The 26,834-nt window shown below is 39.4% G+C and overlaps 1 protein-coding gene across 1 annotated transcript in view; it reads left to right on the top strand.

Annotated features, from left to right (window-relative positions):
• The window catches only part of LOC136863945 (zinc finger protein on ecdysone puffs), a 259,166-nt gene that overhangs the window by 75,219 nt on the left and 157,113 nt on the right, over positions 1 to 26,834 (top strand). The window contains exon 4 of the mRNA XM_067140395.2: positions 25,614 to 25,807. Within this exon, the coding sequence (XP_066996496.2) occupies positions 25,614 to 25,807 (194 nt within the window). The remainder of the gene's footprint in view (positions 1 to 25,613; positions 25,808 to 26,834) is intronic.

Below are 26,834 nucleotides of genomic sequence, written 5' to 3'. Positions count from 1 at the left end.
TCCTTTGCCACCAACTTCAGTCACCGGTGTTGTCATCGCTGATGATGTCGACTTGACTGGCATCGAGTACATTTGAGATCTCGATCTTTTTGTGTCCCCATATAGCCACCAAAATCTGGTGATGCCCTAACTAGCCAGCCACTCAGGCGTGTCCAGTCCTAACCCTCTATGAAAAATTCGAACTCACACCGCTATTTCAGATTTTGGGAACATATACTTCGATAAACAGACATTGTATAATGGGTGAAGCTATCTACTGAATAATGGGCAACAGTTGATTTAAACAGATCCTAATTTATTCAAAACAAGCACATAAATAGTAAGGCAAATTAAACAAAACAAATTAAATATCCCTGGATTCAATAACTGTAAAACTCATTGCAAGCTGTCCACTTCATGGCCGTATCGATGAGTTTAATCAACAAATTAATCTAAAAAGCCACCTAATCGATACTTTATTTCTTTTGCCTTTGGCAAACTTAAAAATACATTAACAAACACAGTACATGTTTCGACCACTTAGTGGTCATCTTCAGCTGTATATGAAAAAAATCTTAGATGAGAACATTTAAAAGCAAGCACATTGGATCTTAAAACTATATCCCATGGGAATCCAAAAACTATTGTTCTAGATGCTTTAAATGAATTGGAAGATTGGGGGGGGGGGGGTAAGGAGATTTATGTGGATGATACTTAAATTACAGTATCGTTAACAATTGTGTTTAAAAAACTTAAATGATGAAAAACATATTTAAAATATTTAAAAGCGTCTATGGTAAAATGCTTTTTGATAAAATTAGGTGCCGTGAATAAAAAGTTCGTGTTTGTAATAATCTTCAGGCATTTGTGAAAAAATAAAAACTTAATTAAAATTCGCGTCTGTGGTGCTGTTAAACACTTTGTTTTTAATAAACATACTTTAAAATATTCTAAAGTGTTTATGGTAAGGCACTTATTCAGAAACACTTGTGCTTGAATGAAAGTTTGTCAGATGCACCAGTCTTCAGGTATTTATTGTTTATATTTAACAACTTCCTTGAGTGATATTCTTGTGGTTAAAAGGCCGTGTTGACTGTTTAACTTCCGAGAATTGCTCTTCGGAGTGTGATAAAAGAAATTGTGTTAGTCGTTTAACTTGTTAAAACCCTGTGGTGGCTTCTGTATACAAAATGGCGACCTGATTCGGGCAGCTTGCCTCGCGATCTGTAACCAGCAGGAGATCGTAATATATTAAAATATAACATACGATAAAAGTAAAAAGCTCCGAATTCTAAATAGATAGCGGGAAGATATTTGTATTCGAGATTGCGTGGCCTTGACTTACCTTATCTGGCAAATGTTTAATCCGCGTTGCCTTGGAGAACTGCCTTTGTGCACGACCTAGTGTGATAGCGGTGTGACATGGTCTGATTGTTCGTGGAATATTCCGGAGAAAGGGGAAGTAGAGTTGTGTCGTCATCTAGTACGTCTTGTGAGGGGGGAGGGATTACTGGTTGTGTTTCAGTGACGTCGTGTTCGAGTATTTCATTTGTTTGTCTTGTTTGTTTACTGTTTACCATTTCCACGTATTTACTGAATTGTTCGTATAGGAGGTTTTTTTCGTTCGTTTCGTTTAGATTCCGTTCCCTGTTCTCTAGTTTATCGAGAGTAATGTCGATGTTTTCTAGGTTATTCATTAAACTTCCTTTATTAATCCTACTGATAATTTGGAGATCTTGTCTGATGTTACTGAAATTGTGATTTGCTTCCTTCATGTGAGCTCCCATAGCAGAGTATCTTCTGTATTTCTCTGCATTAACATGTTCCTGATATCTAATTAAAAAGCTCCTCCCAGATTGCCCCACGTATGTTTTTTTGCACTGGGTACATGTCAATCTGTAAATGCCAGATTCCTGGAATCCGTCATCTTTAAGTTTATTGACTTTATTGTGATTAAAAAATCTGTGTTTTGTATTGTTGTTGGTTGAGAAAGCTATTTTGGTATTGTGCTTCTTAAACAAATTCGTGATTTCATAAATCCTCGGGTTATTAAAGGTGAATTTGACGTATTTCTTTGCATTCTCCGATTGTTGCTTTAGTTTAATTTGTTGTTGATATTTGCACTTAGTAATGATTTTGTTAATGAATTTCAAACTGAAACCGTTATGTAAGGCTTGTTGACGAATGAAAGATAGTTCCTTCTTTCTGTCCGTATCTGTTAACGGGATTTCAAAGGCCCTGTTGACGAAACTGTAGTAGGCGGATTTCTTTTGTGAAGTGGGATGTAAAGAATCGCTTTTAATTGTAGTCGGTGTAAAAGTGGGTTTTCTGTGTATTTTAAACTGGAAATGGTCGTTTATCCGAATTGTTTGAATATCTAGAAAATTGAGTGTACCTTCTTCTTCCGCTGTAAATTTAATATTTGGGTCTAAAGTATTCAAAGTATTTAGAATACTTTGACTGTCATTAAGTTCTTTGTTTATAATGACAAAAGTATCGTCAACAAAGCTTACCCAGAAATCTAGTCCTTTAATGTGGCCTACTATCTGAGTGTATTCCAAGTGATCGAGGTATATGTTAGCTAAAATTCCGGAGGCCGGCGCTCCCATAGGTAGTCCGTCTTGCTGATAAATTTTATTATTACAAGAAAAGAAAATATGGTTCAATACGAATTCCAGGATAGTTATGAAGTTTTCTATTTCAGGTTTACTGATGCGTTTATGGGCTAATAAATTAGTTTTTATAATCTTGATAGTGTCTTTTATAGGAATGTTCGTATACATGTCTTTAATGTCGAAAGAACTTGTTACGTGAGAACAAGTTAATTTGAAATCTTTAGCGGCCTTACAAAACTCGAGTTTTTTATCGAGGTTTTGGTATAAAAAACATAGTTTTGGGACAAAAACTTATGAATAAATTGAGAGGCTTTGTACGTAGGACTTATCCGAAAATTAATTACTGGTCTAATAGGTACGTCCTTTTTATGTAATTTAGGCTTTGTTGACGATACTTTTGTCATTATAAACAAAGAACTTAATGACAGTCAAAGTATTCTAAATACTTTGAATACTTTAGACCCAAATATTAAATTTACAGCGGAAGAAGAAGAAGAAGGTACACTCAATTTTCTAGATATTCAAACAATTCGGATAAACAACCATTTCCAGTTTAAAATACACAGAAAACCCACTTTTACACCGACTATAATTAAAAGCGATTCTTTACATCCCACTTCACAAAAGAAATCCGCCTACTACAGTTTCGTCAACAGGGCCTTTGAAATCCCGTTAACAGATACGGACAGAAAGAAGGAACTATCTTTCATTCGTCAACAAGCCTTACATAACGGTTTCAGTTTGAAATTCATTAACAAAATCATTACTAAGTGCAAATATCAACAACAAATTAAACTAAAGCAACAATCGGAGAATGCAAAGAAATACGTCAAATTCACCTTTAATAACCCGAGGATTTATGAAATCACGAATTTGTTTAAGAAGCACAATACCAAAATAGCTTTCTCAACCAACAACAATACAAAACACAGATTTTTTAATCACAATAAAGTCAATAAACTTAAAGATGACGGATTCCAGGAATCTGGCATTTACAGATTGACATGTACCCAGTGCAAAAAAACATACGTGGGGCAATCTGGGAGGAGCTTTTTAATTAGATATCAGGAACATGTTAATGCAGAGAAATACAGAAGATACTCTGCTATGGGAGCTCATATGAAGGAAGCAAATCACAATTTCAGTAACATCAGACAAGATCTCCAAATTATCAGTAGGATTAATAAAGGAAGTTTAATGAATAACCTAGAAAACATCGACATTACTCTCGATAAACTAGAGAACAGGGAACGGAATCTAAACGAAACGAACGAAAAAAACCTCCTATACGAACAATTCAGTAAATACGTGGAAATGGTAAACAGTAAACAAACAAGACAAACAAATGAAATACTCGAACACGACGTCACTGAAACACAACCAGTAATCCCTCCCCCCTCACAAGACGTACTAGATGACGACACAACTCTACTTCCCCTTTCTCCGGAATATTCCACGAACAATCAGACCATGTCACACCGCTATCACACTAGGTCGTGCACGAAGGCAGTTCTCCAAGGCAATGCGGATTAAACATTTGCCAGATAAGGTAAGTCAAGGCCACGCAATCTCGAATACAAATATCTTCCCGCTATCTATTTAGAATTCAGAGCTTTTTACTTTTATCGTATGTTATATTTTAATATATTACGATCTCCTGCTGGTTACAGATCGCGAGGCAAGCTGCCCGAATCAGGTCGCCATTTTGTATACAGAAGCCACCACAGGGTTTTAACAAGTTAAACGACTAACACAATTTCTTTTATCACACTCCGAAGAGCAATTCTCGGAAGTTAAACAGTCAACACGGCCTTTTAACCACAAGAATATCACTCAAGGAAGTTGTTAAATATAAACAATAAATACCTGAAGACTGGTGCATCTGACATAAACTTTCATTCAAGGACAAGTGTTTCTGAATAAGTGCCTTACCATAAACACTTTAGAATATTTTAAAGTATGTTTATTAAAAACAAAGTGTTTAACAGCACCACAGACGCGAATCTTAATTAAGTTATTATTTTTTCACAAATGCCTGAAGATTACAAACACAAACTTTTTATTCACGCCACCTAATTTTATCAAAAAGAATTTTACCATAGACGCTTTTAAATATTTTAAATATGTTTTTCATCATTTAAGTTTTTTAAACACAATTGTTAACGATACTGTAATTTAAGTATCATTCACATAAATCTCCTTACCCCCAAACCCCCCCAATATTCCAATTCATTTAAAGCATCTAGAACAATAGTTTTTGGATTCCCATGGGATATAGTTTTAAGATCCAATGTGCTTGCTTTTAAATGTTCTCATCTAAGATTTTTTTCATATACAGCTGAAGATGACCACTAAGTGGTCGAAACATGTACTGTGTTTGTTAATGTATTTTTAAGTTTGCCAAAGGCAAAAGAAATAAAGTATCGATTAGGTGGCTTTTTAGATTAATTTGTTGATTTGTAAAACTCATTGCGTATATGAACGTCCAAAGTCCTATAAATAATGAACACGAATATACCATATTACACTTCGATGGCCTAGAATGAAAACCTCGTATCTCACAAAGTTCTTCCTATCCATTATTTACCTTAAGATTGGTTACGCTTCGCAGCCACACATGAATATGCAGTCCATCAGAACAATGTTCGTTGTGTTCTTTTTTCCTATGCCAACCTTACTGTACCGTACTATAGGAAAGTATGTCTGTGTGACTTATTCGCTAACTCCTAGAGTATAATTTTTATAAGGTTCATTTTCCTTTACGCGTCAGCATAGGAAAATAAACCCAACAAACATTGTTCTGATGGACTGCATATTCAAATGTGGCTGGGAGGCGTGAACAGTCTTAAGGGAAATAATGGATAGGAAGAACTTTTTGAGATACGAGGTATTCATTCTAGAACATCGACTTGTGGATTTAATTCTTTAATGTTGGCGCAAAACGGAAACTGTGCTTGTATTTTATTTCTCGTTGAATGGTGTGAGTAGCTAAATTTCATGCCCACAAAACATTGTGGTGAAATCCTATCCGACCTCTACGTAAATATTTAAGGGATGACTAACGCTAACTCTAAAGCTTGGGTAAAATGAATCGCCATAATCAATTACTTATGCACAAACAATATTATCAAAACACTTATATCATCCCTCACGTGGATTTCAATTTACCACGGACACACATTATTTACAACATAAATTAAACACATGACGCACTCACAACACCTGTAAACATAATGTCAGTCTCACATACAAACCAAAATACATAATATTAACATTCAGCCATGAACACTGTTCGCGTGTCATTCATACCAACGATGACTATCTCTGAAATGAACCTTACATATGCCCTTCTCAGGTCACTTACCGAAAGCACTGTCTAACTCATCAAATAAAACTGTGGGTGATGAATGCGCATGGGCCTTCGTTTGTGACAATCCCTGGGGTATTAACTATTCGCTTCGCCCGACCACACTAGCCCTGGCGGAAATTTACGCTCTGGGAGATCACACACGCTCCCTAATCTCTATAACTTGAGGAATTACACTTCTCACTCTCACTATCTCTATAACTTGAGGAATTACACTTCTCAAGCTTCCTATTACCTTCCCAAAGCCTGTCTGTACACTATAATCTGATTCCACAGGACTGTCGTGTCATTACCAAGAAGACTCTATCCCCGTTTAGTTAGACCATTCTATTAATACGACGACCTGTAAATATGAACTCTTCCTACGACAACAGGAATTATTCCTTGAATTTACATCTTACTACCTGGTTCATTCCTAGATGCTGAATTTTAACACTCCTCAACACATATTTGACGGCCGAACATTTCACTAATTTAATTTAACACTTTGAATTCTCTTGATGATTCTCCTCTTAATTAGGATCAAAGAATTGACAACATGCATGTAACAATCACATTCATTCTCTAGCATACGTAGAAAATCACACATATACACGCATGTCCTCATTCGTTTCAAAGCATGCATACTACTAGATTACACTTGGCCTGACATTATATTTGAGGCTTGTCTGCGCGTTTATTAAGAAAGCAAAACTGTCACTGAATGAAATGTAATTTTCCACATTGCTTTGCCCCTTATTTACATTTTATTTCCAAATGACATGCACTCTTACGTTAAGTTCCCTCACAAAACAAGATGAAATGTGATGAAATGGGTCGATTCATTTACCACTTCTAGCTTTTACTCTTACGTTACTGGCGATTGCCTCTTTAGAAATACAAAATTCTACAAATTAAAACTACTATTTACAAATCCCTCTAAATATCTACGTAAAGTGGTACACTAATAAAATGGTATGTTTGCTACTCAGCCTTCAGGTCACGCTTTGCTTCGGATCGGACAGCCCCATCCTGTTTAAGCCATCATTATAGTGGGCGTCGGATGTCCAGATCTCAGTTCCGTCTTCTCTGTAGTCCAGCTGCTGTTCTCCATTGTCGTGCCCTCGTCCTGGATAGGTTGCTCCTGAGGCTGCGTCTCCGGAATATCTCGTGCACTGCTGTCTTGTCGGTAGCCTAATGACACTATAAAATTACGGTCACCTTATGAGCTATGTGTAACTGAGCTCCTGAGTTTGTGTGGCTACTATAGCATCCTAGAATTTGTAATGGTACTCAATGTAGGTGCTAACATTGTCTATCTCTCCCTCTGCTCACAGTTCATGGGTCTCCCCTCTCGTTCGCGCCGCGGTCGCCCGACAGAACATTTCCCGCACTGCCAATTAACACTGTTCTGTATTTCCGGGACAGGATTTGGACTTCGACGTCGGTCAAGCCCCGTTAGTCACTTTATGTGGTGAACAATAGCCTTCCACCGTCGCGCATGTTCCAATGGACTCGATAGTAAAATGATAACTCTGATTAAAAATAACTGTTTCTCTGGTTATTATTTTCTTATAAGATCAGATAACTGCCTTCCCGAACTTTGGTTCAGAGTGCCTAGACAACTCTCTGACACGAGGTAAAGTGATATCTAAATATTAATACGATATAACAGTGTCTCCATGCATCTGTCTGTAAATACGAACGTCACCAGTCAATAGGTAGAGTGTACCAGTGAGACGTTCAAAGTAACACGAACTCGCGTGCCGATTCACCAGTACAAGTCTGACAATCTATGAACGAGAAATAAACTGTTCGACGAATGATGCTGAGACCGATAGTACTAAGAATTCTGATGTTGATAGGACTACCACTGCGAAGACGATACCACTAAGGATTGAAGAGTGCCTTTCCAGGTGCTGCGCGGCTAAATTTATCAACTCGGTTTTCTCCCTCCAGTTTATTCTTCATTTTGGTTTCTCTTGCCTTTAACCAATCCTACAGGGATAATTTACATGACGCTTTTTCTCATTGGCTGGTTCGTTGTGATTCCTTGCACTGAATTCAATTCTTCCCCTGTTTGTGCGGGCTAGGGTTAGACTTTCTACTATTGTACGAACTTGGTCATATTTTCTAGGCCTCCGCTTTGTATTTTTGACGTTAGTTCAGATCTGTTGTGAATGTATCACTTGGGCTCAATTGCGTTACTTTTCAACTGTTTTTATGACATTTCCGTCACACTACTTTTAAGCGTGAAGCTGGATATCGAGTGTATTGTTTGCTCCTGGTCAGTTGTCTTTCCTCGCTCCCAACCCGCCTGTTGTTCTTTCCGGTCAGTCCTCGGGCAAATTTATGGCCGGGTTGGCATTTTAATCTCTCGTCAAAAACACTTGCACGTCAACCCAGGGTTCTTTCTCTGTTCGCTGTATAAGATTTATTTCCTTGTCCGTTCTTTAGAGAATAAATATAATTGATGCCAGGATACGCTTTCAATGAGCTCGTATTGAAAACGGGCGCATTTGAAACTTTTAAAAATAGTTTACAGTAGTTCTCTCAGGATACAGAAGGAGAATGGGTGGTGTACAGGTATATTGTAGTAGAAGCAGCAAGGGAATGTCTAGGAACAACTGTGTGTAAGGATGGAAATGTGACGCGAGAGCATCTCGAAAAACTAAAGGAGGTTTATCACAAATGGTTCCAGACAACGACTATTGCAAACAGGGAATTGTATGTCGAGGATAGAAACAGAGTGAAACCAATAGTTGCTGAATCCGAGAAGAAGTTATGGGAAGATTTTGGTAATAACTTGGTAAGGCTAGGTCAAGCAGAAGGGAATACTCTCTGGACAGTTAAGAGAAGCTTTGGAAGGGAGGGAATGAGAAATGAATAGTGTTTTTTGTGTAAATCAGGTGAACTCATAGATCCCAGGGAATCATTGGAGAGGTGGAAGGAATATTTTGAAAATCTTCTCACCGTAAAAGGGTATCTTCCTTGTGATCACACGAACAATCAAGCTCGTGGGAGGAGGCGGATGTTCGTGAAATTACACTTGGCCATACAGTTAGGAGCGCGCAGCTGTGAGCTCGCATCCGGGAGATAGTTGGTTCGAACCCCACTGTCGGCAGCCCTGAAGATGGTTTTCCGTGGTGGGGGCTGTACCTTAATTAAGGCCACGGCCGCTTTCTTCCCATTCCTAGGCCTTTCCTGTCCCATCATCGCCGTAAGACCTATCTGTGTTGGTGCAACGTAAAGCAACAAGCAAAAAGAAAAATGACACTTGATGAAGTGGAAAGGATGGTAAACAAATGCCATTGTCATAAAGCAGCAGGAATAGATGAAATTAGACCTGAAATGGCGAAGTATAGTAGGAAGGCAGGGATAAAATGGCTTCAAAGATTAATAAGATTCGCATGAAGTGTTAAGTACCTTCTGATTGGACAAGAGCAGTAATTGCAGCTATCTATAAGCAAGAGAACAGGAAGGATTGCAATAACTATCGAGGTATCTCATTAATTAGTATACCAGGCAAAGTGTTCACTGCCATCTTGGAAGGCAGGGTGCAATCAGTGGTTGAGAGGGAGTCTGATGAAAACCAGTGTGGTTTCAGACTACTGAGGGACTGTCAGGATCAGATTTTCAGTATGCGGCAGGTAATTGAAAAATGCTACGATAGGAATAGAGAGTGAGTTGTTTGTTTTTTGGATCTAGAGAAGGCATATGGCAGAGTACCTAGGGACAAGATTTTCCCAATACTGGGGGACTATGGAATTAAGGGTAGATTATTAAAACCGATCAAAGGCATTTATGTTGACAATTGGGCTGCAGTGAGAATTAACAGTAGAATGAGTTCTTGGTTCAAGGTACTTACAGGGGTTAGACAAGGCTGTAATCTTTCACCTTTATTGTTCATAGTTTACATAGATCGCCTGCTGAAAGGTATTATGTAGTAAGCAGTCTGGCCTATGCTGATGACGTGGTCTTCATGGCAGATTGTGCCGCAAGCAGTATTTTGGAACTTGAAAATATGTACAATAAATATGTTATGGAGATTAGCCTTTCTAAGATTCTTTTTACAGTTGGTTTAACGTTGCACGAACACAGGTTTTATGGCCACGATGGGATAGGAAAGGGCTAGGAGTGGGAAGGAAGCGATTTTCCTGTTGTGGAAATGCGAAACCACGAAAAACCATCTTCAGGACTGTCGACAGTGGGGTCGTGGGCTTTCTGGAAGTCTACGAAGGTGCAGATTGTGGGTTGTTTTCTTGTATGTCGTAGTTTCAAGATGGTTTTCAGGTTGAGTATCTGTTCTGCACAGGATCTGTGGGGCCTGAAGCCCGCTTGGTATTCGCCTATGAGTGGTTCTAGTTGTTCCTGTGTTCTTTGGAGGAGGACTGCAGAGAGGATTTTGTATGTGACTTGCACCAGGGATATTCCCCTGTAATTTTTCACATCTGTTCGGTCACCTTTTTTGTGAAGTGGAACGAGAAGGGCGGTTGTCCAATTTTCTGGTAGTTTTTCCATTGTCCAAATTTCTTATATGATTTGTGTGAATTCTTGAAGAGAATTCTTTCCTAGATGTTTAATAGCTCTGCTACCATGCCGTCGTCTCCGGATGCCTTGTTGTTTTTCAGTCGTCGTGTGTCGGTGTATTTCCTCTTGTGTAGGTGGGGATGAGTCTGGGTTTGGGTTCAGGTGGGGTTTAAGTGGAAACCTTTCCATTGGTTCTGGGCAGTTGAGTAGTGACTCGAAGTATCTCGCGAGTTCCTTGGTGTTTGTCATCTGTGAGTGCCAATTTTCCGTTTTGTTTTCTGAAGCAGAGGTTCTTGGGCGTGTACCCATTTAATCTGTTGCGGAAGACTCTGTAAAAATCTCTGGTGTTGTAGTTGCTGAAGTCCTGTTCGGCCGACTTCAGTTGGTCCTCCAGATATTTCCTCTTGGTTTGTCTGAGTTTAGAGGTCTGTCTGCGGACTTCGCGGAATTTTTCTTCGTTTTCAGGTGTATGGTTGCTGATGAACTTCTGGTATGCGTTTTTTCTATTCAATATGGCATGGTCACATTCGGTGTTCCAAAACGGGTGTCTGCTCTTTTTATGTAGTGGGATTTGCTCTGATGCACTCTTCATGATTTTCTCATGGAATTCGCTCCTGGGATTTTTTCCCACTTTTCCCTGAGATTTGATGTTTTTATTTGTGCTGTGTCCAATTTTTTGTTTGCCTTGGATTTCTGGTAGAAGCGTTTTTCACTTTGATTCTTGTTAGGTGATGGTCCGAGTCAATGTTGGCTCCTCTGCGGACTTGAACGTTGTGTACTTCTTTTTGTGCTGGGAAGGAGATGGCGACATGATCGATCGGGTGTTTGCCGCAGCAGGTGTTGGGTGATTCCCATGTGAAGAGCTTATTGGGGTTTTTCCGTAGGGATGTTGACATGATTTTCAGGTCGTGTTGTTGACAGAGCTCAATGAGGCATTTGCCATTTTTGTTGGTCTTTTCGTGTGCTGAGAATCTTCCTGCAGTTTTGCTGTAGCACTTTTCTTTACCAATTTTACCGTTGAAATCGCCGAGGAGAATGATAGTGTCTTTTTCAGGTATTTTGATGAGTGTGGTTTCAAGTTTGTTCCAGAAGTTTTCTGTTTGTTTCTGATCTTTGCAGTCGTTGGTGGGTGCGTGGGCATTTACAAAGGTGTAGTGGCGATTTGCACAGGTCATTAGTCTGTTGTTTATGGGTATGATCTCTTCTATGGAGTTCACGATCTTTTTGTGTATGAAAAAGGCCATGCCTAACATTGGTGCGGCTTTTCCTACTTTTCCTGTAGTTTTGCTCTTGAAAATGCGGTAGTTACCATATTCTGACGTCTCCGACTCAGTGAGTCTGGTCTCTTGTACGGCGAGTAGCTGGATTTTTTGCTGATCTAATTCTGATGTTAATCTGAGAAGTTTTCCTACTTGTAGGAGAGTGTTTATGTTTAGCGTGCCGATGTAGAAGGGCGTTTTAGTGGGAAGTTTGCCAGAGAGCTCCGACTCTCTCTTTCGTGTCAGCCCGGCTCCTCCAGAATCCGAGTGGCCGGTTGCCGCCTTCGTTTTCAGTTGGCGGGTGGATTGGTTACCACCTGGAGTAGAGTTGTTCTTACTCGCACGAATCATGGTGTGCTTGTTCTCAAGCGATTGGGTTGATCCTGAGGGATCGGAGTACAATCAGGTGGGTGAGTTCCTGAAGGTTTTCTGAGGCAGCCGCTCCGACTCGGAGTACAGACGCTGACCAGTTGCCGCACCAAATAGGTGAACAGACGCTACTGGATTTATTATTATCCTATGCCGTTGGCCATCTAGTGGCTCTTCCGCCTTTAGGGGCAGTTTCCCACCCCAAGGGCAGGAGTGTGCCCTGAACCTCTACCCGCTCATCCGCCCTCCAAAGAGGACGTTGGCACTTGGTAGAGGAGGACCACTTATACCGGTGGTCACTCGGTTTGTGGACGCAGTTTAACATTATTATTATTATTATTATTATTATTATTATTATTATTATTATTACTACTACTACTACTACTACTATTACTACTACTACGGCCGGCCCCGTGGTGCCTGCCTCTTACCTGGAGGCCCCGGGTTCTATTCCCAGCTGGGTCAGGTATTTTTACCTGCATGTGAGGGTAGGTTCGAGGTCCACACAGCCTGCGGCCCCGGTCTAGAAAACCAAGAATAACGGCCGAGAGAATCCATCGTGCTAACCACATGAAACCTCGTAATCTGTAGGCCTTCAGGCTTAGCAGCGGTCGCTTGGTAGGCCATGGCCCTTCGGGGCTGTTGCGCCATGGGGTTTGGTTTATTATTATTATTTGTTAGGTATGTTGATGAGTAAAACAATAGTAATATGATTGGATAGTTTTTATCAGTTTTTAAACCTACTTCTGAAAAAATACTTATGTTGGCCTGAATTACGAGATATTAAACTCTTTGTTAATCATTTCACCTGCTATATTAATAGCAACAACCGTGATTATTTCTTAACTCATCCTGAGGTGGTGCAGCTCTTTTCAGGCATGCACCCAGTGGAGGTGAGCTGCATGTACGATTTTACCCCATTCTAACATTCCTACCATTCTTAAATCTCTGGCAATACCAGGAATCGAAGTTGTCATCAAAAACAGCAGCTAATTGTGCTAACAATTACTTCGATGGACATTCTTAAGCGCAAAATACAGATGCATTGCTTGATTGAGGTGTGCTTGCAATGCGTGGGGCGGACATATGGAACTGTTTATCTAGTGCAACCTCATTGTAGTTGCAGTATATTTGTTAATTACAAAACGCTAATGACTGTATTGCGTGTTTTAATTGCTCGGGTTGGACGTTCAAAATTGTTCACTAATTTGCGTGATGTCATTGGAGCTGCAGTACGGCCGGTACCCTCTTCGAAGTGGAATCGTTGTTCTCTTCTGATAAATTACGGAGGAGGGATCTTATATGCAGGCTTTTTTTTTCATTTTATTTATCTCGAAGAGCCACGGAGTTTTAATATGCGATGGGCTCTTAATATGCAAAGAAATGCGGAACATGTAAATGTATATTTTTCATCTGAGAGTGATAAATCTTATTTCCTTCACTGTTAAAATGTGAAATTTCAATACATTGGGATTGTTTATCCAGGTATGATCTAATCCAGTCATTAACAATTTTTCTAACCCAAATCCAATACAACTCATGTAACAATATTTTGTGATCAACAGTATCAAATGCCTTTGAATGATCTAGAAATCAGTTGTTGAGGAATGTGAAAACAGGTGTGACCCCTTAAAGGTCGTAAAGAATACCGAAGACCCGCTATATTTAAATTGGAGAAACATTTTAGGAAATTGGATCTAGTGAAGAAGTTGGCTGAGGATAATATGAGTGTATGCATAATTTGCAGTTACACAAACTTTAGTGAAAAATGGAAGGGTATGTATAGGTAATTTAAGGCAGAAAGAGGTCCAAGAAAGACATTCCAGGAATCGTTAATGGTCAAGGGGTGTGTGTTTGCAAGGACTTACACGGGGCAGAAGTATTCAGTCAGCAGTATGTGAAGATTGTTGGTTACAAGGATAATGTCCAGATGGAGAAGTTGACTAATAATGAAGAAGTATTGGAATTTACCTCGGATGACAAAGACATTTACAATAAAATACAAAAGCTGAAAACTAGAAAAGCAGCTGTAATTGATACGATTCCTGGGGATATACCAAAGACGACGGTTTGGGATATAGAACCATATCTGAAGTACTTATTTGATTGTTTGCATGAAGGAGCTGTACCTTATGAATTGACAGTTGCTATAATAGCCTGTGTGTATAAAGGAAAGAGTGAACAACTTGAAGCCGAAAATTACAGGCCAGCCAGTTTGACGTGTTATATGTAAGCTTTGGGAAAGCATTATTTCTGATTATATTACGCATGTTCACAAAATTAATAACTGGTTTGATAGATAGCAATTCGGGTTGAGGAAAGGTTGAGACTACTGGCAAAAATGACAGCTATTGGACTAGACAAAAGTGTTACTGTATGGGTGGCTATATTTCTAGAAAATAGAACTCTGAGAATTAGAGCAGGTGAAGCCATTATCTAATCATGTAATAATGAAGAGGGAAATTCCTCAAGGCAGTTTTATTGGACCTTCAACTTTTCATATATATCGATGGCTTTCTTTTAAAACTTCGTATGTCCAAATGTTCTTCCTACCTATTATATCCCTTAAGACTGGCCACGCCTGCCGGTCATATATTTGTATGCAGTCCATCAGAATAATTTTCGCTGTGTTCATTTTCTTTTGCTAATGTCTAAAGGAAAATGGACCTCAACGTACCGTATTGTAGGGATGTTGATTGCATGGCAAATTTACACACTCCTACAGTATAATGTATTTAAGGTTCATTTTCCTTTACACATTGGCAGAGGAAAATGACCATAATGAAAATTATTCTTTTGGACTGCATATAAATATGGGACTGGGAGGCGTGACCAGTCTTAAGGAATATAATGGATGTGAAGAGTATTTGGACTTACGAGGTTTTTAAAGAAAGCCATCGATATGCATATGATACCGGTAAAGAACTGGAATCAGATATAAGACATTTTACGGACGATGTTATATGTATAGAGTCATAAGTTACAGGATTGTGAGCAACTAGAAAATGACCTGAACAATGTTGTGAGATGGAATGCAGGCAATGGTATAATGATCAACGGGGTTAAAAGTCAGGGGATCACTGTAAGTAGAGTGGAACCTCGATTCTCCGTTTTTGGAGGAACCACGGAAAAAAAAAAAAAAAAAAAAAAAAACGCCATACAACACGGGAAAACGGAACATCCGGGAATGAATGAAACCATCAACAATTTGACTAAACATCATAATAATGAAATATGTATAATTATAATTATAACCAAATTATAACCAAACTAAACTACAGCTCTAATGGTCCTTCGCCTACCAAGAGTCCACTGCTAAGCCTGAAGGCCTGCAGTTTACGAGATGAGGCATGGTCAGTATGACGGGATTCCTCTTGGTCATTATTACTTTCTCTTCAGATTGTGGTCACCATGAGATACCTGCTCAGTTAACCCTCCGTCTGGCGCACCTCTGAACGAAACAAAATCAGGCGCAGCAGGCCTGAGAGGCCACCCATATATTTTAACCCCTCCTATCTACCTAATAATTTGCTTAGGAAATAATACTTTGCTAGGATCTAAGGAAGGCAAATATACCAAACTAACGGGAAAGGAAGCGTTTATTACATGAAATAAAGCTTAAACTAAAACATCAAAAATTGATCACTTATCACAAAAGAAATATTTAAATTACACGAATTAAACATTATAAAAGAAAAGAACTGAAATACAAAGGTAAAATACACTGTCTTCTGACGTGGGACCATCATTCTTTGCCGCAGATGTGAGCAGAAACCTACGATGAATCTTCAGAATCAGCAGCTGAATAACAGGTCTGGCACAGCAGTTTTACGTGGCTTAGACAGATCAGTTCATGACAATTATGACACTCGTAATTTGTCATCCTTCTGAATCCTGTTTCAGCCATGCATGTACCACACTTGCGTCTTTTGGGAGGTATGGAGGAAGATGTTTCACGTTCTTTTTGGGGCAAAAACCTTTTCAAGCGCAATTGCAGCTGAGTAGGCATTCCACTTGTGTTCAGACTTCGCCGGGCTAGATGTCCAATCACTAGTTGATGAGACAAAGTTTTGAGGAAGATTCTCCTTCTTAGTGCTTCCAGTCCATTTCCAATCGAAGTCACTTCGGAATTTATGCCGGCTATGTTCAGACAGGCAAAGAAAATGACCATCGGCCAGTGTCTTGTGTTCCGGCTCACATTGAAAGTTGCAGACATTTGGTCAGCTGTGTCAACTCCACCTTTGGTTATATTGTAGAATGTAATCCCTTCTGGCTGCTTCTGCACTCCAGTAGATCAATGGCATCAGTTTCACAAAGTGATGAAATGAGAATTACGTTTTTCCCTTTCTTTGGTATGTATGAAATCAAAGTGTTACCATTGTTGAATCCGAACAAGCTGCTATATTGATCCCTCCCTCTGACATTGACAAAACTGGGCGGCAACTGCTTTTTATTTTTTCTTACTGTCCCAACGTATGATAGCTTCTTCTCTTTCAAATCATTTACCAGTTCAATGTCTGAAAACCACTTGTCACAGGTTATGTTACGCCCTGTCTCAAAAATAGGCTCAGCCAGTCGTTTGACCACGTCACTTGGCTTATTGCTTACTTTATATGGCCCTTCAGGCTGTCTTCCAGCATAAATTTCCACACTGTAGGTGTAGAACATTCTGGCATCAACAAGGGAAAATTTCTTTATTCCATGCTTGGTGGGTTTAGATCGTATGTATTGTCTGAAACCGCACTTTCCACGAAAACCTGGCAACATCTCATCGATTGTGATATTTTCTCCCGGAATGTAGTTCTTTTGACAGTTGTGAACAAAACAATCAAACAGTTCACGGATTGGGCAAAGTCGATCATATTCTTTCCGTTGTGAACGGCTGGTACGATCGTCAAAACGAATACAACGTATGAGGAACTTGAACCGTTTTATACACATCACGAGGCCAAATTTTTCAATCCCATCTCCTTCTGTTCCCCATAGTTCCTCCAGACTCTGACGGTTCACTCTGTACGCTCAAGCCAGGTACAATAGACCAATGAATGCCTTAATTTCTACGAGGTCTGTTTCCCTGGCATCTCTATCTCTGGCGAATTTGGCTTTGACTGAGTCAATATATTGGTTGGTATATTTGACAATCAATTCCAAAATATCTGTATTGAACAAATATTCCCAACATTGTAATATGGTTTTACAATTTCTTGCATCTCCTTTTACACATGGAAGGTGTGTAATGATGTTGCGACGTTGTGCACGACGAACAGCAGCCGGAGATGGCTTTTTGGTCCACTTTGTTTATCTTTTCCAAGAAAAAGGCATCCGATATGTTCTCTTCTCCTTCGTCTTCCTCACCACTAGTCCCTCCTTCCTGTTCAGTTTCTGAGTCCACTTCATGTTCTTCAACCTCGTCCTCAGAAGCAATGTCTGTTTCTTCACCCAAATCCTCAACTAAAGCTGGATCATCAGCATTATCCTCAAGGAGGATGCTTCGTATTTCCGCAACATCCTTGGGGTTGGAGACATCATACAATTTTTGGGCCATTTCAGCAGGAAATCTGAAACTAAATATATAAATACTCAAATTAGTTATCGATGTAACGTTATCAGGTGCATTCGGCCTGAGAGGCCAGGTTCAGAATAGCGCTTATTTCTAAAGATATTGATGAATTTTCACACAGAACAAGCTTATTTTGAGTAAAATTAACCCTTGCAATAAAAATATACTGAAAAAAGTCGCCTTCAAAATTATGACATAATCGGGCGCAGTCGGCCTCACAAGCCGCGGAAGTTACAGGTACGGTGTCTTATGCACTGCCACGAGTCAGGAACTGTTCGTAGGAGCGGCCTGCTGGGGAGTGGGGTGGAGGGAGGGCATGCCAGAACATGTTTTCCTGGCCTCTCAGGCCAGCTGCGCCCGACGGAGGGTTAAAGGTATTCACTTAGGCTGAGTGGACCTGGAAGCAGCCCTCATATCCAGATAAAAATGCCTGATCTGGCTGGAAATCGAACCCGGGCCCTCCGGGTGATAGGCAGGCAGGTTAGACCCTGGGACCGGCTTCAGACATTAATTACTGGTCCGGTTTTGGTATCTGTGCCAAGTGCACGTAACTTACGAACAACATAGGGACATTCACCTCCAAATAAATTAAACTAGATCACTACATTGCTAATAAGGAAAACCTATTCAAGGTACGTGTGTTCCCCTTAAAGCTACATAAGTCTTGACCCATATTACAATTGAACAAACATGAATATCAATCAAGTTGCTCGTCTACACAGGAAAGGATACCAACTCCCAGATCAACTCAAAAACAAGGCTGCTGTAGAAACAACTAAATAGTTTGCCATCAACCACAACATTTTTGATGTGTTATTTAGTTTAAAGTTATTCAGACTTCATCAATGGTTTAAATTATGACTATGAATTGTCATATTAGTGTATACAGTGGAACCTCAATTCTCCGTTTTTTGAGGGGCCACCGAAAAAACGCGTACAACACGGGAAAACGGAAAATCGGGGAATGAATGAACCATCAACAATTTGGCTAAACATCACAAAAAAGAAATATGTATACTTAAAATCTTACAAACACCCCTAAACCAAACCAAACTACAGACTCAATGGGCCTTCCGCCTACCAGGCGACCGCTGCTCGGTCCGAACGCCTGCAGATTACGAGGTGACGCATGGTCAGTATGACGAATCCTCTCGGCCGTTATTCCTAGCTCTCTAGACCGGGATCGCCATCTCACCATTAAATAGCACCTCAGTTAAAGGTAATCATAGAATGAGTGAACCTGGAACCAGCCCTCATATCCAGGTAAAAGTGTCTGACCTGGTCGGGAATCGAACCTGGGTCCTCCAGGTGAGAGGCAGGCAAGTTCGACCACGGGGCCGTCTTCAAACATTAATTACCGGTACGCGACTTAAAAGTCTCGAAACTTTACATTCAGTTTTACCGGAGAAACTTCTTTCAGTTCAGCAACTTTGATCGGTCAAACTGTTCGAAATACCTAATAACCTCAAGCCAAACAATCGACCACAAGCATTCTTTAATTCTCTAATCTAATAAAATAAAGCACATTGGATACAAAAGCGTCCAACATGATGGCGAAAGCCCTTTTTCCTTAAATCTTCCATTGTAATTCGGTCACCGGTATACTGTTCGTAGTTCGTAGTCAGTTTGTGGAAATCTTCTGCCGCGCAAATTAGGCCTACAGCCTTCATCGACTTTTAAAGGTTATGTTGAACTCGAGAATATTGTTTCGAATGTAAGTATCAATTCTCAAGTTTTCGAATGCATTATATTCAATAATGTCCGTCACTAATCACGATTAAATTGGAAAGAGAAAAAATATCATCAGAACTTCCGAATTTATTTGCAACCTTGACCTCGGCTGGAAAACGCGCTCGCTGTCCAAGTCGGTATGAGTGTGAAATGATGCAAAGGTTTTTACATGTAACGTGCGCAAATAAAAGGACTGCGGTTTTAACATTTTAACACAATAACGTGAAATTCCTAGTCTTACATTAGGACCAAAATAGTAATAGGCAATCCCAAAACCTCCCATGGCTTTATGTATGTAAGAAGGTGCAACATCTGTTCTGGTCTCGATAACGTAATCGTATGCGATAATATTAAAATACTAAATTTATGTTACTTTAGAAGGAGCAGGCGAGAACGTAAGTAATCAGATGTGCCGCACTTCTTATTTTCATTCTTTCATTACTTTACATCTCAAGACACAAAAACTTGCCTATTTCAATACTAACAACAGCCATTATTTTTGTTCTAGAGCCCTCCACTGTACATTCCACATTACGTTATCACGTTCAAATATTCCACCTAACTTCTCAACAAGAAATGTCAACATACCAATAAGACGGCTTTAACATCCGCTCGCTGGATTTCTCACACATTGTTGTTGTCCTACTGGAATGAACATTATGCAATTCATCATCAAGCCTTCACGACATAACAGAATATTATATGTTAACACAGCACAAAAAAAGGAAGAATTTTAACGCAAAGTTTTTACTGAATCATCCCATGTGGACAATTTTAATTTTAATGTCAACGGTATTCTCAAGTACTGTACTCAGAAAAGTTCTGAATTCTTCACCATTTTAAATGACATATTCGACATCTGAATTATTTTAATGTGTTATTTTGTCCTTGTCATTGTAGCTTTTTCTCAAAGGTTTTTATGGCTGATGATGTCTACAAGTTAGACGAAACATGTCCCGATATATTTAAAAATTTAAGTAAATAATTAGTTAATAAAGAATCTTGGTATTGTAAAGGTGGAACATTTGACTCAACCTTCAACGTATGATCGAGGATTTAGCGTTGATGGGACTGAAATTTCTGAACGGTTCATACGGGAAATCGTTTCTTCGAGGAACAGATAATGCGGGATTTTTACAACGTGATTTAATTAGGATGCTCGCGGCACCATGTAATTTGAACGGATAATACGGGAAAACATAGCTTCCGGGAACGTATAATCGAGGTTCTACTGTATATCATTATTGGTTTTATGTGTGCTTATGTCTTCCAATTGGAGCGTGGCTGAGGATGGCCCAATATATATGGGGTCGAAACTAGATTATTTTTATGAACTAAAGGGGACGGGGGTTTTACAGGGGCTATTTTTGGTTTGTACAGAATCAGAGGTAAACTACGGTACATAATAAACCCTAATATTGAAGTGTAAGGCAAATTGGGGGAGGATATAGACAAGTAATGTTTATGGGCTTGAGGGGTGAGGAATGCATTTAATACATTTCTCCAGTCAATAAAGGCTAGAAAAGAGATGCAACAAATAAATACTCTACAAAAGATCACAGTTAAAGGAAAAAAATCACGCACATAGGGTTATTGCATAACTCTCACTCAACACAAGACAATTACGCCCTGAATTAAAGCCTAAAAATGCACACACAAGTAAATACTGTAGATGCTTCATTACAGAAGTAAGCTGCTGGCAGTTCACAGAGTGAGGGACTACACGAGGCTTGTACCAGAGCAACATACGGTAGAACCTCGATAATTCGAAATCGGTTAATTCAAAACCCCGTCTAATTCAAAGAAGCTCTCGTTCCCGGAAACGTGAGATACAGTTTTGCATGTCATTTAAATTGTTTAATTCGAAATACGGATAATTCATAATTCGAAGTACAATGTCGGCCCCATTTACCGAAATTCAGACTTCGAAACTGCCTTTACATTTTTAAACAATAGTATGTTACAGAGTAATTTCAACTCGAAATTTATCCGCGTTATAATACGAATAGAACGCGTGTTCTGGAATGTCGAGAGTCAGCTCTCCGCACTTACACTCACTTCCGTGGGTCTACAGTGCGCTTCATGATTGCTGTTGAATGAAATCTGAATTCTTTTGTATTCAACCTTTTAAGGAACGCCGTCATATCACGGAACAGGCAGTGTGTGGAAAAACAGTCCGCAAAGACTGGTGATGCCGACAGTTGACGAAGAAACGTGGCTCGTATAATAAATTTGTAGGCACTGAACAATATTGTCATTGCCGATGGAACTACATTGCTTTATTTCAATGCGAGCCCAAACGGTCTTATGGTTTTAAAGGAGTAAGTGCCAGCCGGCGAATCGTACAAGGATGGGGGATGGGGGTCATTGTAGTGCATTGCAATGCACATGGAAATGAGACATTTTATCCCCTCGTCATAGGAAAGTCAGATAAGCCACAATGTTTTAAGAGCGTCGGGCACTTTCTATGCCATTTCAAAGCATCTAAAAATAGAGACAGTACAGAAATAAAAAAAAACAATGCATTTGCACAGGGGAACCAGCATAATTTATCCTCGTTTTTTTCTTTCGTTGCGTGAGGTGGTTTTTCAGTGATTTATCCAAATGCATTATCTGAACATTGTAAATTCACCTTGTTGGATACATTTCGGAAATAGTTTTTTCTATGGCATTTGAAAGGTTTAAACTGTGAATAGAGGTGATTGCATGTATTAATGGGTCTTAGAATACTTTGTAACGTGGCAAGTGTTTACATTTCTGAAGTACGAAAGAAGTGCCATGGCGGGAAATACAAGGATAGAGTCGTAGGAAACTTTGATTTGAAGGGCATTGGGTACTTCCTGTGTAAATACAAGGCATCTGAAATGCATACAGTATAGTAATCCAATGAATAAAGCACTTGCACATGGGAGCCAGCATAGATTTCTCCTCATCTTTGAATCGTGCTTCCCCCCCCCCCCCTTTCGCTGCGTGAGGTTATGTTTGCCAGTGAAATATCCAAGTGCATTACTTAAATACTGTAAATGCACCTTCTTAGATATTCATGGTATTTGAAAGGTATAAACTGAGAATCAAGGTTAACTGCATGCTGTAACGGGCCTTAGAATATTTTGTAACGCGGCAATGGTTGGTACATCTGAATTACGAATTGGCGGTTAATTATAAATCACGTAATTCGAAGTCCGATTTTTTAGTCCCAACGACTTCGAATTAACGAGGTTTTACTGTATAAGGAAAATGAAGGAAGGCAACGCAGCAATGGCTGTTCCTGCCATTGGGTTTCCTCCCTACAAATGTATTTATGAAAAAAGAAAATGTTATGTAGTTATTTTAATAACTCAAGGGCAAAAATGCCTCATCCTTTTTATCTATTTTTGGTAATACATTACAATGTACTATATAATATACCTTAATCACGAGGAATTATGGGTGTATCAGGGGGTGTGTTCACTCCTTGTAGGTCCATATGAGGAATACTGTTTCCTTAACGTGGAATGAGCTATGGAATATGGGAAACTCTCTTTGGGCACTGCATATTGTTTTCTGTCTAACTGATTAAATTCTCCCATGAGTGCTGATGTTGTTGCTTGTTAATTTGCCTAACTGCATTACATTTTTATACACTATTCTATCACCTTCATTTCAGCTTTTGAGATATTTCAGATATACCTTTTTTTTTTTGGTACTCCTTCTTCAAGCTTTTTATTCTGAATTCTTAACCCCTTTCTTTTTCCTGATTTTTAATTTACTTTCCCATATAGGCAGCTTTTTCAATATTTTCAGTGTTAATGCACTCCTCATCCTCATTGTCACTTGTTGATGCATTTGACGGGTAGCCAGTTAATCTGTGCTGGTAAAATTCCTCACATTTTTGTCTTCTTGTAGATGTCCTTTAAATGCTTCTTCGATGCTGTTGACATTTTTTTGAGACTTTTCCCTTCCATCTTGGTGTTGGTGGTAGCTGGGTAGTTGCCACTCCTGCTTAGTGATATGAATATACATCTTTGCCCCTATGGATCCCATCATCTATGAACTATCCTCACCCCGTAGCGCTAGTGTGATTTGTGGATATCCTAATACCTAAAAGGGAAAAAATGTGCCTGCAAACTTGAATATATTGTGAACTGTTGTAATTCTATCACATTTTTGTTGTTAGTTTGCCAAAGGTAGGTATAAAGTTAGGTAATTTTTTAACTCTTTTATTTAGATCACCACTTTTCAGAAAATTAGTTCCGTTCATGCGAATGATTACTTTCTTAACTCTTTCCGCTCGCGTGTCGACGACTGGTTGACAGCCGCTGTTCAGCGCTAACGCTCTGTTCGACACACACTTTTGCGTCGCATAACTACCCTGTGGAGTACATTATGACTTCTGTTTATTATTCAATGAGTTCTGCTATTTTCTGGGCACTGTGAGAACCAATTTCAGACAACAACTTTTAGAATGCGAAGGTAATATGACTCTTGTTTCCTTCGTTATGTATATGCTCAATGGAAAGCGATCACGGGAAAATGGCCGCGCCCGGCTTGACGGGGGATGAAATATTGGTTGCAATTTCAACTGAATTTATGGATAATGACCATGAAAGTGATGAACGTTTCGAGGCAAGTGATGAAAGTGATGTTTCAGAAAGTGATAATAATGGCAGCGATGCGTGTAATGTTGGGGAAGGTGATAATGTGTTGCCGCGACCCGAACCTTATCGGCATGTACAAAATTCTAATACTGCTTTGGAAATCATGGATTACAGGTGATGTAGTACTGCCTAAGTTCTCTTTTTAGGTCAGTAAGTGGATTTGTAAACCATGGCAGTAGACCTGTTACAGAATTACAGTACTCGCAGTTATTTTTTTATGGACCAGCTACTAACCTCCATTATGAATGAGACTAATGAATATGCAAAACTAAACGTTCAGAGAAACCACTTCAAAAGCAGTCTATATGATGTTCATGGAGGGAAGTCACAGTAGAAGGACTGCAAGGTTTGCAGCAATAGGAAGGTTGAGTTGGGGAGGCAAGAAACAGTTCACTTCATCAAAAACCTGTGAGAAGCAACAAGAACTTCACCCAGGACTGTACTTCGGAAAGTATCACACCCTCCGGAAATTCCAGTGAAAATGTGGGCAAAAGCCTATCTGTGTCTTTCTTATGTCTTTGTGTACAATATTTTTGCATTTTGAACCTGTACAAATGTGTTGTAAATATGTAAATAAGTATTTTGTTACACATCTTCTAGTATGGCAAAAACTGACAGAAATAATTACAGTTTGAGAGACATTATGGCTAGGAAAATATTTGAGGGCAAAGGGTTAAGGTTTTCATAGAATGATATAGATTTTCTCTCTTACCAACCTGGACCCAATATCTGGGAAGCCAGGCTCTGTCACAAGCGAGAAGAAATTGGTGAGTGATAGATGAGTAACATCTCTTTGAAAGAAACCTTGATCCAGGTGGTCCAGCTGTTAGCACCTTGCCATTTTTATGTTGATGTCCTTAAAAGTAGCTCTGGTTGAGGAGTCCTTTAAAGCAATATTATTTGGGGATAAGGCACTATTTCCTTTCCAGCAAATATACCAAGGAAACTACTGCATTATGGTGAAGACTAATTTCAAAGGGGAGGAGTAAACTCATAAAATATGGCTAGGTGAGAAACCTTAAGATTGCAGCTTCATTATTCATTTTACCCTGCAATAGCATGGTAACCTTTTCAGGGGACATTTAACTACTCGTAACTTCCCGTAATACGGCTGGATGGGGCATAATTCTGTTACATTTTAATTTGAATTAAATTGGTCTGTTTTGGAAAGTACAGCAAAGCCATCTCCTTACAGACCTTGAAAGCCGTGGAAAGTTGTGGAAGATAAAGGCTTCCACTGTACGTAACCTCTGAATTAAGGAGCGTAAGGTGGTGAACTCTCTGTCAGACCCCATTTGACTCCAGGAATTGCTTATTTCTGTAGAAGACAGTGTGAGCCCCAGGGCCATACATCTCTGCAGAAGTGAGCCTTGTTTCTGAATATTTCGACTTTGATATCGGGAATCAAACACACGTTTCTCCAGATGAACTGAGTGCCACCGTAGGTAGGAAAGGGTTTGGTTAACAAGGTATGCAGTTGCTGTGTAGAAGAACCAATCATATCTTTAATTATGTGCTCCAATGTTTTTTTCAACAGAAATAATTTTGTCACCATTCACATTTGGTTCAAAAAGATATATATTTCAGGGAATGCGAGGTCCGCGTCCACTTCTTCCCAAGCGCTTACCTGATAGGAAGAAAGCTACTGCACCTCCACGGAACAGGATGTCTCGTCCAGCTAATAAAACTGGAGACAAAAGTGACAAGAAAGATGATGCCAATGAAGCAAAAGAGGAATCTGGATCAGGAACTCGTGTGAATCATAAGGAGGATACTAAAAGGTGAGTAGTAAAAAATTGTGCTACTTTTTATATTTGTAATGGCTTGAGTTATTTCTTTTCTTTTTCAATTTTTCTGACTAGAGTTGATTCCATTTATAGTTTAGGACATAGCATTGTATATTTTAATCCAGACACGTCTGCATTTGATGAATACCTTGAATATGAATCAGCAGTCTTATGTGGCAATTTCTACGATGGCTGTAGACTGACTAGGTTTGATTTTTACAGCAGAACTTGTTTATTTACCATTTATTAAAATATGTCATAACTGCAAAATGTGGATGAAAATGTTGATGGCTAATTGTAATGATTAACGAGATATAAGTAAAATATGTTAAGGTTGCATTGGTGTGATCCTAAGGATTCGTCCGGCTAGGGACCTGGGTTCGATTTTTCGGGAGCTGAATTTAAAAATGACAATATCAACTTTACAACACACACAGTTCCCTTCACATGTATTATCTCAAATACACACACACTGTACTGATACAAAATATACAATTATGAATCTTGAAAATCTTTGTACAAGTACAATCATAGCTCTTGGTTAGATAGTCTCTCGCAAAGTCTTTGATAATTCAGTTCATTTACACACTGCAATACAATGAGATTGAACACTGCGAAACTTGGTATTTACTTAGCTTGTGATTGAGGGCTTCTTCAGTCATCAAACGTCTTCCTTCTTGATTTGCTTTTCTATACCTGTGATGCCGTACTCGTGCTACACGTAAGTGTAGGAACTGTGGGTGTGGCCAGGCATTAAGGAGTATGAGGGAGGAGTTGGAGAGCTTGAGGGAGATAATTAGGATTCTCACAGAGGACAGGAAGCAAAGTAGGCCTCCCTCAAACAATATACAGGATACAGTAGGCGTAAAAGAGGGATGGGAAAGAAAGGGGGGAATTGTAGAAGACAGGTGGTCTAATGTTTTAAGGGGAAGGAGATTGCAGGCTGAGGGGTCCATTCAGTATCAGGTTTGAATTTGAGGCTGATGATGCCCTTAATATGGGCGAAACATGTCCCTTAACA

This window comes from Anabrus simplex, chromosome 2 (genome assembly GCF_040414725.1).
Source record: "Anabrus simplex isolate iqAnaSimp1 chromosome 2, ASM4041472v1, whole genome shotgun sequence".
Classification (NCBI taxonomy): Eukaryota; Metazoa; Arthropoda; class Insecta; order Orthoptera; family Tettigoniidae; genus Anabrus; species Anabrus simplex.
Note: the sequence above shows the minus strand (reverse complement) of the source record. Positions and strands in the feature narration are given on the sequence as shown.